The 12,500-nt window shown below is 41.8% G+C and overlaps 1 protein-coding gene across 1 annotated transcript in view; it reads left to right on the top strand.

Annotated features, from left to right (window-relative positions):
• Positions 1-12,500, top strand: part of hps5 (HPS5 biogenesis of lysosomal organelles complex 2 subunit 2) — a 21,688-nt gene that overhangs the window by 7,435 nt on the left and 1,753 nt on the right. The window contains exons 12-21 of the mRNA XM_030790265.1: positions 232-391; positions 1,295-1,412; positions 2,795-2,944; positions 3,057-3,125; positions 3,467-4,116; positions 4,441-4,561; positions 6,148-6,297; positions 11,295-11,414; positions 11,636-11,749; positions 12,314-12,420. Of these exons, the coding sequence (XP_030646125.1) occupies positions 232-391; positions 1,295-1,412; positions 2,795-2,944; positions 3,057-3,125; positions 3,467-4,116; positions 4,441-4,561; positions 6,148-6,297; positions 11,295-11,414; positions 11,636-11,749; positions 12,314-12,420 (1,759 nt within the window). The remainder of the gene's footprint in view (positions 1-231; positions 392-1,294; positions 1,413-2,794; positions 2,945-3,056; positions 3,126-3,466; positions 4,117-4,440; positions 4,562-6,147; positions 6,298-11,294; positions 11,415-11,635; positions 11,750-12,313; positions 12,421-12,500) is intronic.

Raw genomic sequence — 12,500 nt, 5'->3', positions numbered from 1 at the left:
TGAAAATAGAGGGTTGACCCTGAACATAAATAGTCGCAGCAGCTGTCACATAAGTGTATGATGAGACCCTTGTACAGGTACATTACAACGCGTCTGATGGGGCAAGTTTGAGACACACCTGTACACTAACTATACACTTAGAAGCCACTCAGTTTGTTCATGGTGAAGGTTTAGTTGTATTTCTCCTTAACCTGAAACTTGAATACTGTTCTGCCCTGTTCTTTTAACCAGGAGAGCTTCAACATCCTAGACTGCGGCATATACCGCGTCATCAGCCGCCGCGGCAGCCAATCAGACGAAGACACTAGCTCCCTGGTCAGCCAGTCAATGTTGGAGGAGGAGCGCCTGAAGGAGTTTAGCTTTGTTCAAGAGGAGGAGCAGGGGGAGCATGGTAAGGAGGAGGCCCACTGACGGTCTGAAAACAGTGGATTGGTGCATCTCAGAGTATCTCAGGGGTAGATGACGCTGACTGAGAATCAAAAGCAGGGTTCAAATCCCACCAAGGTTTTTCGTGGGTTTTTTTTTTTGTTTTTCTGTGTGAAAACCTGAACGTATCTGGAAGGGAGATACGGTGGGTTTGACAGATTTTTTTTTTTGGAATAATTGTGTCTTTATTTTTGGATGTTTTTTTGTTTTTGTTTTTGTTTTTGTTTTTTAATTCCTTTTTTTAATTAATCAAATGTGAAAACTGAAATAAAAGGAAACTGTCAGAAGAGACAAGGTCGGTTTAGTTTTCATTGGCTTCTCCGTCTCTCGCCCGTCAACGTCTCGTGTCGTGTGCCTCTGGGACTTGATTCATTCTTTTTTTCTTTTTAAGTTTCTGTCACATGGAGTCGTATTTCCGTCTGTTTTTTTTCCCCCCATCCTGTTTCTTGCTACAGTTGTCATCTCATGCAATGTTTTTCTTTTTTTTTTCTGTTCTCTCTGTATGTCTGTCTCTTGTCCCGTTCAATGTTTCCTTTCCTTTTCCTCCAATCCCATGTTTGAAAATCCACCTCTGTGTTCTCCTGTGTCCACGGTAACGACTCTCTGTCACACTCCCTCCTCACAACACACTTCCCTCCCCTCCCCTCACCTCCCCTCCCCTCCCCTCACCTCCCCTCCGCCCCACGGCTGCTTCTCTGTCTCCACTTTTCCTCTCCTCATTCTTTCTTCATCCCTCTTCTGTCTCTCCTCCACCCTGTTCCATTCCTACACCTCCACCCTCTCCTTTTTTTCCCTCCTCCGCTCCTCCCCTCCTCCACTCCTGCCCTCCTCCGCTCCTCCGCTCCTGCCCCGTCCTTGGTTTGTGTAGATTCCCAGACGTGTGAGCGAACGGAAGGGGAGCGCACAGAGTCCGGCCTGCAGTTTCACCTGCCGCTGGCCTTCCGCACCAAACCCCCCCGCATAGCCCTGCAGGCCGTCAGAGACAGGTCAGACTCTCTCACACACACACACACACACACAAACCCCCCCCCCCCCACATAGCCCTGAAGGCCGTCAGAGACAGGTCAGACTCTCACACACACACACATACACACACACACAAACCCCCCCGCATAGCCCTGCAGACTGTCAGAGACAGGCCAAACTTGCACACACACTCACACACACACACAAACCCCCCCGCATAGCCCTGAAGGCTGTCAGAGACAGGTCAGACTCTCACACGTGCATGCACTCTCTTATACACACTCACAAACACTCAGAGACAAAGACACATACACATTCTTAGCCCCATTCAGAACACACCCACACAGTCATCTCTGCATTCTGCACTTTCATAATTTTGAATAAAATCAGTCGGCTGGCGAAGAAAGTTGTCCACCAGCGGAATAATAAAAAGTGGAACTGTTCTCTGTGTTGAGAGTAGGGAAAGTACCATGATGTTCTCGCTTTCTTACGAATGCTAACTGAGCTTAGAAAAAAAAAAACAAAAAAACCAAAGAAACACCCACAGTGCATCTGGCTGGAGAGCACTGGCTAAGGCGGACAGAAGGGGAAGTGAAAACACAGCCGGTCGCCAAGGTAACGGTGGTGTTCTGCTTCCTCTTTCGCATTAAATGCGAGATATAGAAAAGATTATTCCCCTCATTGTAGTCTCACCACGCTCCTCACACCCATGCCATCGGTAAGTCAGACAGTTCACAGCATTTCATCCTCTTAATTCATTGTTTTTCATTTCCACGTGTCGTCTTATGTTCTTATGTGTTCTTGCCAGTCTGGTATACCACAGCACCGGCAGGAATAGGTAATGATTAAGGTCAAATTCTTGTCGATATGAAAACAAAGCCTCTCTGTTTCGATATGACTGTTGCCGATGACGGTTAAGTTCTTCTTCTCTGGCAGTTGTTTGTAGATTTAGTCCGTTTTAATAAATAGCTTGTTTACATTTTGGAGATTTTAGCTATAAATGACCAGTGTACTCCAAGGGGATTTGATGATTTGAGAACGGAGACTTGGAGAGAGACTCTCTGAGGAGTTTACTTTGAGTGAAAGCGTTATAGTTTCCTCTCCTTGGCCGTCAGAGCGTTCCTTTAAGTGCGGTTTTGTTCTGGTTTAACTGGAGTGAGTCTAGTTTTTGACTAGACATATGATTCCCTTCATCTGGACTCCAGACCACTCTGTGTTCTTTCCTTAATGTGTAAAGTGACATTAGGTAACAGCACCTGCATTAATCTGTAATATCAATTTATTCCCAGACACTTTGGATTTTCATATCTTAGATATGTTTGGTTTCTAATCGATTTATACGTTGAATCTTCCGTAACTGACTGTTTTGTTTTACTGTATGCATATTCATTTCATTTATCAGTGTGTCGAGCTTTGTGAAGAAGACTACAGAAAGGATCAACACACTACAGATGAACTCTGACCTCTGGCCCCGTCCTGACCCCAGGGAGAGCGGACAGAGTGAGGTCATCGCCTCTCCAGCTCCGTTTCAGCAAGATGAAGAGGACAATGAGTACGTGCCAAATGAATCACCCTCACTCTGCACATAGTCAAAGGCATTAGTTAACCTCCTTAAATGACTCAGTCTCTCTCTCTGTCTCTCTCTCTCTCTCTCTCTCTCTCAGTGTGTGTGTGGAACAGTCCAGTGCAGAGAGTGATCTTCAGGAGTTGAGAACAGCTACAGAACGAGCTCTGTAAGTCCCAGCTCATCATTCATACACTTTCTATGGAGGCTACAGGGCATCCTCTCAGTGTAGTTACAAGAACAATCTTTGGCGTGATCTTTATTTTTGTTAATATGTGCATGACTACTAACCTTTATTACATAGCAGTAATGACAGTGATAATCAACGTAAGGTAACATACAAGTAATCTTTGGCATAATTGTAATTCCATTGTCGTTATACATGATATATACATAATGTTTGAACGCAAAAATGTTTGTGAGTGTGAAATATTAAAGAAATGTGGTGAGTGTGTCTGTACTGAATGTGAATGGGCCAGTCCTGTGTCATTTTCATCCTCTTCCTTATAGTGCACACATCCAGGATCCTCTGGTTCTGCTGGACCCTGTCTGCCTGGGGGACGTTCTGCTTGAATGGCTTCCGGTACTGGAGCGTGTCCTCGGCCCAGAAAAACCCACCGACCCTGTGGAGGAGAAAGAGAAGACGGAGAACGGAGGGAGGAGCGAGGAGGAGGCGGAGCAGGATGAGAGCGGAGAAAGAGAACAAACTGAGGGAGAGGTCACGTCCTGTTCTCCTCAACAGCAGCAGGATGACAGCACACTGGGGTCAGAGGGCAGGTCAGAGAAGCCTGCTCCTGACCTCAGGAGAGAGGAAGAACTGAGAGGGAGAAGTCTCGCGCGTGACTCCCCAGCTGGAACCCTAACGTCACCCGCAGTTACCCCCGAGGAGCCCATTCGAGTGTGCTCTCCGCGACCTTTGCCCTCCGACCTCCAGGCTGAACTCTCTCAGCTGGCCTGCCTCTACCTTGACCTTGGGTGCCCTGGCAGAGAGAGGGAGCAGAGGAGACAGGAGGAGGCGAAGGAAGGAGGAACAGAGGATGTGTGCGTGTTCCTGCGGAGGTTTTTCTTTCTCTTGGACCAGGAGAGAGTGAGGAGAATGTGTGTGTGGAGGTACCAGGAGCAGCCGCAGGTCCTCAAAGCCTATATCGCGTGCATGCTGGGTAAGATCGCACGTGTGTCTGTGTGTCTGTGTGTGTATTCACCTTTAACAGACTCAGTAACCCCATGGTTCAGGCAAAGTTTTTTATTATAGATGGATTCTTGCACAGGCACTTACTATGTAGGCCTTTTTTGCAAATAAGTAATGTTTTAATTAATGCGTCGTCATCACTTTTGTAAGGCATGTGATTTCCCTCACACGTGAAAGGTCTCTTGTTTTATACCTCATATTTGAGGCATTTAACGTTGTGTGTCCGACGCCCTTGCACCTGTTCAGGTGTTGGGTTCAGTTTGTTGAGTTTATTCCTCTCTGTGTGTGGTGGCAGAGTTCACTCAGGCCAGTAAAGTGGTGGAAGTAGTTCAGAAAGGAGATCTGCTCAAATCACTCAGGAGTCTGAGGGAACTGCAGCCGTGGAACGGCCCACTACTGCTCTCTCACCTCTACAGGTATTCATAATGCTCACCTGTACACGAGCCCGACTATTCATATATAACATTTATTAAAACCCTCTACAGGTATTCATAATGCTCACCTGTACACGAGCCCGACTATTCATATATAACATTTATTAAAACCCTCTACAGGTATTCATAATGCTCACATGTACACGAGCCCAGCTTTTCATATATAACATTTATTAAAACCCTCTACAGGTATTCATAATGCTCACCTGTACACGAGCCCAACTATTCATATATAACATTTATTAAAACCCTCTACAGGTATTCATAATGCTCACATGTACACGAGCCCAGCTTTTCATATATAACATTTATTAAAACCCTCTACAGGTATTCATAATGCTCACCTGTACACGAGCCCAACTATTCATATATAACATTTATTAAAACCCTCTACAGGTATTCATAATGCTCACCTGTACATGAGCCCAGCTTTTCATATATAACATTTATTAAAACCCTCTACAGGTATTCATAATGCCCACCTGTACACGAGCCCGACTATTTATCTAAAACATTTATTAAAACCCTCTACAGGTATTCATAATGCTCACCTGTATACGAGCATGACTATTCACAGGTAACATTTATTAAAACCCTCTACAGGTAGCCATTAAACACACCTGTCCAATAGACCAAAAATTAATATGAAACATTTATTAATGCCCTCTACAGCTATTCATAATGCTTACCTGTTAAGGAGCCAAACCATTCATGTATAACATTTATTAATGCCCTCTACAGGTATTCATAATGCCCACCTGTGCACAAGCCCAACTATTCATATATAACATTTATTAAAACCCTCTACAGGTATTCATAATGCTTACCTGTTAAGGAGCCAAACCATTCATGTATAACATTTATTAATGCCCTCTACAGGTATTCATAATGCTCACCTGTACACGAGCCCGACTATTCATATATAACATTTATTAAAACCCTCTACAGGTATTCATAATGCTTACCTGTTAAGGAGCCAAACCATTCATGTATAACATTTATTAAGACCCTCTACAGCTATTCATAATGCTTACCTGTTAAGGAGCCAAACCATTCATGTATAACATTTATTGATGCCCTCTACAGGTATTCATAATGCTTACCTGTTAAGGAGCCAAACCATTCATGTATAACATTTATTGATGCCCTCTACAGGTATTCATAACGCTTACCTGTTAAGGAGCCAAACCATTCATGTATAACATTTATTAATGCCCTCTACAGGTATTCATAATGCTTACCTGTTAAGGAGCCAAACCATTCATGTATAACATTTATTAAAATCCAGCTATAAGAGTGTACAGCTGTTAACATGTAGTAAAACTCATGGCTAAAGATCTTCATCACCTCATGCAGATCTGCAGAGTTTGTCTCATGAGTCTCACATGTTTATATGTGAAAGAGGCCCTTTTGTACTTACATTCACCTGCCCATACACAGAAATGGTTATCAGTGCAGATGTTTACCTGTGCAGGTGTGTGTGTCAGAATCATTCCCCACAGATAGATATAAACAGATCTTACTGGTACAGGGGTGTTATGACTCACTGTCTCACACGTGTGTTTCAGATTGTATGAGAAACACAGCGAGCTGGCAGTCCGCTGTTACTCCCAATTCTATCCCACAATCCTCCCCTCTGACGTCATGGCGATGGCCCAGCCCAGTCACTTCCTGCCGTACTTGGATAACCTGGTCCAGTCACGCGCTGAGGAGCAGAGGTATGGGGGTTTCAAGTCGCCAAATGAACCCGTTTACTGTGGTTTCCTTAAGGACAGGAAACGGACTGCTAGAGAAAAAAAAAACAGTATACCAGATGCCGTACGAGCTTTGGTTTTAAACCAAGACAGTTAAGTGCCACACCACCCGACAGTGTCAAGAGTGAAATAGGTGAATAGGGTTTACAGAGGGAGAATCCTGTTGTAATAGTGAAATAGGTGAATAGGGTTTACAGAGGGAGAATCCTGTTGTAATAGTGAAATAGGTGAATAGGGTTTACAGAGGGAGAATCCTGTTGTAATAGTGAAATAGGTGAATAGGGTTTACAGAGGGAGAATCCTGTTGTAATAGTGAAATAGTTGAATAGGGTTTACAGAGGGAGAATCCTGTTGTAATAGTGAAATAGGTGAATAGGGTTTACAGAGGGAGAATCCTGTTGTTTATAGTGAAATAGGTGAATAGGGTTTGCAGAGGGAGAATCCTGTTGTAATAGTGAAATAGTTGAATAGGGTTTACAGAGGGAGAATACTGTTGTAATAGTGAAATAGGTGAATAGGGTTTACAGAGGGAGAATCCTGTTGAAATAGTGAAATAGTTGAATAGGGTTTACAGAGGGAGAATCCTGTTGTAATAGTGAAATAGTTGAATAGGGTTTACAGAGGGAGAATCCTGTTGTAATAGTGAAATAGGTGAATAGGGTTTACAGAGGGAGAATCCTGTTGTAATAGTGAAATAGGTGAATAGGGTTTACAGAGGGAGAATCCTGTTGTAATAGTGAAATAGGTGAATAGGGTTTACAGAGGGAGAATCCTGTTGTAATAGTGAAATAGGTGAATAGGGTTTACAGAGGGAGAATCCTGTTGTAATAGTGAAATAGGTGAATAAGGTTTGCAGAGGGAGAATCCTGTTGTAATAGTGAAATAGGTGAATATGGTTTGCAGAGGGAGAATCCTGTTGTAATAGTGAAATAGTTGAATAGGGTTTACAGAGGGAGAATCCTGTTGTTTATAGTGAAATAGGTGAATAGGGTTTGCAGAGGGAGAATCCTGTTGTAATAGTGAAATAGGTGAATAGGGTTTACAGAGGGAGAATCCTGTTGTAATAGTGAAATAGGTGAATAGGGTTTACAGAGGGAGAATCCTGTTGTAATAGTGAAATAGGTGAATAGGGTTTACAGAGGGAGAATCCTGTTGTAATAGTGAAATAGGTGAATATTATTTGCAGAGGGAGAATCCTGTTGTAATAGTGAAATAGGTGAATAGGGTTTACAGAGGGAGAATCCTGTTGAAATAGTGAAATAGTTGAATAGGGTTTGTAGAGGGAGAATCCTGTTGTAATAGTGAAATAGGTGAATAGGGTTTGTAGAGGGAGAATCCTGTTGTAATAGTGAAATAGGTGAATAGGGTTTGCAGAGGGAGAATACTGTTGTAATAGTGAAATAGGTGAATAGGGTTTACAGAGGGAGAATCCTGTTGTAATAGTGAAATAGGTGAATAAGGTTTGCAGAGGGAGAATCCTGTTGTAATAGTGAAATAGGTGAATAGGGTTTACAGAGGGAGAATCCTGTTGTAATAGTGAAATAGTTGAATAGGGTTTACAGAGGGAGAATCCTGTTGTAATAGTGAAATAGTTGAATAGGGTTTACAGAGGGAGAATCCTGTTGTAATAGTGAAATAGTTGAATAGGGTTTACAGAGGGAGAATCCTGTTGTAATAGTGAAATAGTTGAATAGGGTTTACAGAGGGAGAATCCTGTTGTAATAGTGAAATAGGTGAATAGGGTTTACAGAGGGAGAATCCTGTTGTAATAGTGAAATAGTTGAATAGGGTTTACAGAGGGAGAATCCTGTTGTAATAGTGAAATAGTTGAATAGGGTTTGCAGAGGGAGAATCCTGTTGTAATAGTGAAATAGGTGAATAGGGTTTACAGAGGGAGAATCCTGTTGTAATAGTGAAATAGGTGAATAGGGTTTACAGAGGGAGAATCCTGTTGTAATAGTGAAATAGGTGAATAGGGTTTACAGAGGGAGAATCCTGTTGTAATAGTGAAATAGGTGAATAGGGTTTACAGAGGGAGAATCCTGTTGTAATAGTGAAATAGTTGAATAGGGTTTACAGAGGGAGAATGCTGTTGTAATAGTGAAATAGTTGAATAGGGTTTACAGAGGGAGAATCCTGTTGTAATAGTGAAATAGGTGAATAGGGTTTACAGAGGGAGAATGCTGTTGTAATAGTGAAATAGTTGAATAGGGTTTACAGAGGGAGAATCCTGTTGTAATAGTGAAATAGTTGAATAGGGTTTGCAGAGGGAGAATCCTGTTGTAATAGTGAAATAGTTGAATAGGGTTTACAGAGGGAGAATCCTGTTGTAATAGTGAAATAGGTGAATAGGGTTTACAGAGGGAGAATCCTGTTGTAATAGTGAAATAGTTGAATAGGGTTTGCAGAGGGAGAATCCTGTTGTAATAGTGAAATAGGTGAATAGGGTTTACAGAGGGAGAATCCTGTTGTAATAGTGAAATAGGTGAATAGGGTTTACAGAGGGAGAATCCTGTTGTAATAGTGAAATAGGTGAATAGGGTTTACAGAGGGAGAATCCTGTTGTAATAGTGAAATAGCTGAATAGGGTTTGCAGAGGGAGAATCCTGTTGTAATAGTGAAATAGGTGAATAGGGTTTACAGAGGGAGAATCCTGTTGTAATAGTGAAATAGGTGAATAGGGTTTACAGAGGGAGAATCCTGTTGTAATAGTGAAATAGCTGAATAGGGTTTGCAGAGGGAGAATCCTGTTGTAATAGTGAAATAGTTGAATAGGGTTTACAGAGGGAGAATCCTGTTGTTTATAGTGAAATAGGTGAATAGGGTTTGCAGAGGGAGAATCCTGTTGTAATAGTGAAATAGGTGAATATTATTTGCAGAGGGAGAATCCTGTTGTAATAGTGAAATAGGTGAATAGGGTTTACAGAGGGAGAATCCTGTTGAAATAGTGAAATAGTTGAATAGGGTTTGTAGAGGGAGAATCCTGTTGTAATAGTGAAATAGGTGAATAGGGTTTGTAGAGGGAGAATCCTGTTGTAATAGTGAAATAGGTGAATAGGGTTTGTAGAGGGAGAATCCTGTTGTAATAGTGAAATAGTTGAATAGGGTTTACAGAGGGAGAATCCTGTTGTAATAGTGAAATAGGTGAATAGGGTTTACAGAGGGAGAATCCTGTTGTAATAGTGAAATAGGTGAATAGGGTTTACAGAGGGAGAATCCTGTTGTAATAGTGAAATAGTTGAATAGGGTTTACAGAGGGAGAATCCTGTTGTAATAGTGAAATAGTTGAATAGGGTTTACAGAGGGAGAATCCTGTTGTAATAGTGAAATAGTTGAATAGGGTTTACAGAGGGAGAATCCTGTTGTAATAGTGAAATAGTTGAATAGGGTTTACAGAGGGAGAATCCTGTTGTAATAGTGAAATAGGTGAATAGGGTTTGCAGAGGGAGAATCCTGTTGTAATAGTGAAATAGGTGAATAGGGTTTACAGAGGGAGAATCCTGTTGTAATAGTGAAATAGTTGAATAGGGTTTACAGAGGGAGAATCCTGTTGTAATAGTGAAATAGGTGAATAGGGTTTACAGAGGGAGAATCCTGTTGTAATAGTGAAATAGTTGAATAGGGTTTACAGAGGGAGAATCCTGTTGTAATAGTGAAATAGTTGAATAGGGTTTACAGAGGGAGAATCCTGTTGTAATAGTGAAATAGTTGAATAGGGTTTACAGAGGGAGAATCCTGTTGTAATAGTGAAATAGTTGAATAGGGTTTACAGAGGGAGAATCCTGTTGTAATAGTGAAATAGTTGAATAGGGTTTACAGAGGGAGAATCCTGTTGTAATAGTGAAATAGTTGAATATGATTTGTAGAGGGAGAATCCTGTTGTAATAGTGAAATAGGTGAATAGGGTTTACAGAGGGAGAATCCTGTTGTAATAGTGAAATAGGTGAATAGGGTTTACAGAGGGAGAATCCTGTTGTAATAGTGAAATAGGTGAATAGGGTTTACAGAGGGAGAATCCTGTTGTAATAGTGAAATAGTTGAATAGGGTTTACAGAGGGAGAATCCTGTTGTAATAGTGAAATAGGTGAATAGGGTTTACAGAGGGAGAATCCTGTTGTAATAGTGAAATAGGTGAATATTATTTGCAGAGGGAGAATCCTGTTGTAATAGTGAAATAGGTGAATATTATTTGCAGAGGGAGAATCCTGTTGTACTAGTGAAATAGGTGAATATTATTTGCAGAGGGAGAATCCTGTTGTAATAGTGAAATAGGTGAATATTATTTGCAGAGGGAGAATCCTGTTGTAATAGTGAAATAGGTTAATATTACTTGCAGAGGGAGAATCCTGTTGTAATAGTGAAATAGGTGAATATTATTTGCAGAGGGAGAATCCTGTTGTAATAGTGAAATAGGTGAATATTATTTGCAGAGGGAGAATCCTGTTGTAATAGTGAAATAGGTGAATATTATTTGCAGAGGGAGAATCCTGTGACAGAACAGCCACGTCCAACAGTCAGACAGTACTTCAGTTATTCTCAGAATAACCACTCGCTCACACACACATGTTCAGATTATATTTCCAATTAAACACGGGCCTTATTGAAAGAGCAGATCAGACATTACCCCATCACCCCTGAGGCTGACTGTAGTATATGGATACAGAGCAGAGAGAAGTATAATGTGTGTGTATGGCTGAGAGAAAAGTACTAGTCCAGCTATGAGCCAGAGACATGTGAACAGAATTAAATGTTTTTAATAATTCACGCACGTCGACAAAATAACGTGTCACTTAAAAACACTCCAGTCCTATCATAAATAATGCATGTTGGGTTTGTCGCTGCGTTTTGTCACTGCTTGTCGTCTGTTTGTGTTTTGTTAAAAAGTGAATAAGACCAGAGCTTTATTTGTCTCCGCTGATGTATAGGTGTCTTTTTTTTTTTCTCTTCTTCTTCTTCTTCAGGCTGTCTTTCTTGGGGTCCCTCCTCCAGCCTGAGAGTCTGCGACAGGATTGGCTAGAGCTGGCTCTGTCCCATGATGCACCACAGAGGAGTGACACACTGACTCCTGATGGGCAGCCCAGGTAAAACAAACAAAGGTTCTTTTTTGTATCATGCCATTATTATACATGGTTGGGGTTACCCAGAACCTCGCTCTCCATACGGCCGAGTAAACCCTCTGTAAAACTGCTCATGTAAATGCATATATAAATGTGTGGGAAGCCATTCTCACCGTAAAGGATAGTTGTATTGAGAGACTTTGGCATTCTCTGTTTTTTTTGCTCATTTCACTCCTGTCCTACAGGTGGCACTCTCACTTCTTTAGCTGGGGTTATGGGCGTTTGCTGTCCCTGCTCATCCGGCTGCCTGCTGATCTGGAGTCCAAGCAGAAGATGTTAGAGTCCTGCAGGAAACATGGGTGAGTATAGGCAGGGGGCATGTCACACTTGTTCTGGCTCCATCAGAAACACAGCATAATGTGTATGGGAAGCAGCAGCTGCATAATCCAGAGCAGTGTATTTTATGCACTGGATTGGTATAAAGAAATAATTCTATTTAATGTTCTACAGTCCCAATACCCCTGTGCTTAATGTCCTGTTTTAGTTTTGTAACTAAAGCTCCCTGTCTCACTCTGTCCCACCTTTAGTTTTGTAACTAAAACTCCCTGTCTCACTCTGTCCCTCTTTTAGTTTTGTAACTAAAGCTCCCTGTCTCACTCTGTCCTTCTTTTAGTTTTGTAACTAAAGCTCCCTCTGTCACTCTGTCCTTCTTTTAGTTTTGTAACTAAAACTCCCTGTCTCACTCTGTCCCTCTTTTAGTTTTGTAACTAAAATTCCCTGTCTCACTCTGTCCCTGTCTGAGACATGCCAGTCATCTTTTTTTAACTCATATCAGTGTGCTCTGAATATCCTGTGCTTTATCTGAGCTGGCTGTTATAATGGTGTTATGTCATTTGTCATGTCGCTGTGTCTCTGTGTCTCAGGTACTGGACGGGGTATTTGTACCTGTGTAGTGAGCTGCAGCGGAGAGTGGAAGCCTTCTCTGCCATCTGTAAACTGGATGACATGTCTCTGCTGGAGGAACCTAATGGTGAATAAAGACCGGCTCTCTCTCTTTACCATCACTTTCTTCTTCTTCTTCTTCGTCTTCACTGTCTCTCAGCCCAGAGC

Source organism: Chanos chanos, chromosome 13, assembly GCF_902362185.1.
Source record: "Chanos chanos chromosome 13, fChaCha1.1, whole genome shotgun sequence".
Classification (NCBI taxonomy): Eukaryota; Metazoa; Chordata; class Actinopteri; order Gonorynchiformes; family Chanidae; genus Chanos; species Chanos chanos.
This window is presented reverse-complemented; position numbering and strand designations above follow the sequence as displayed.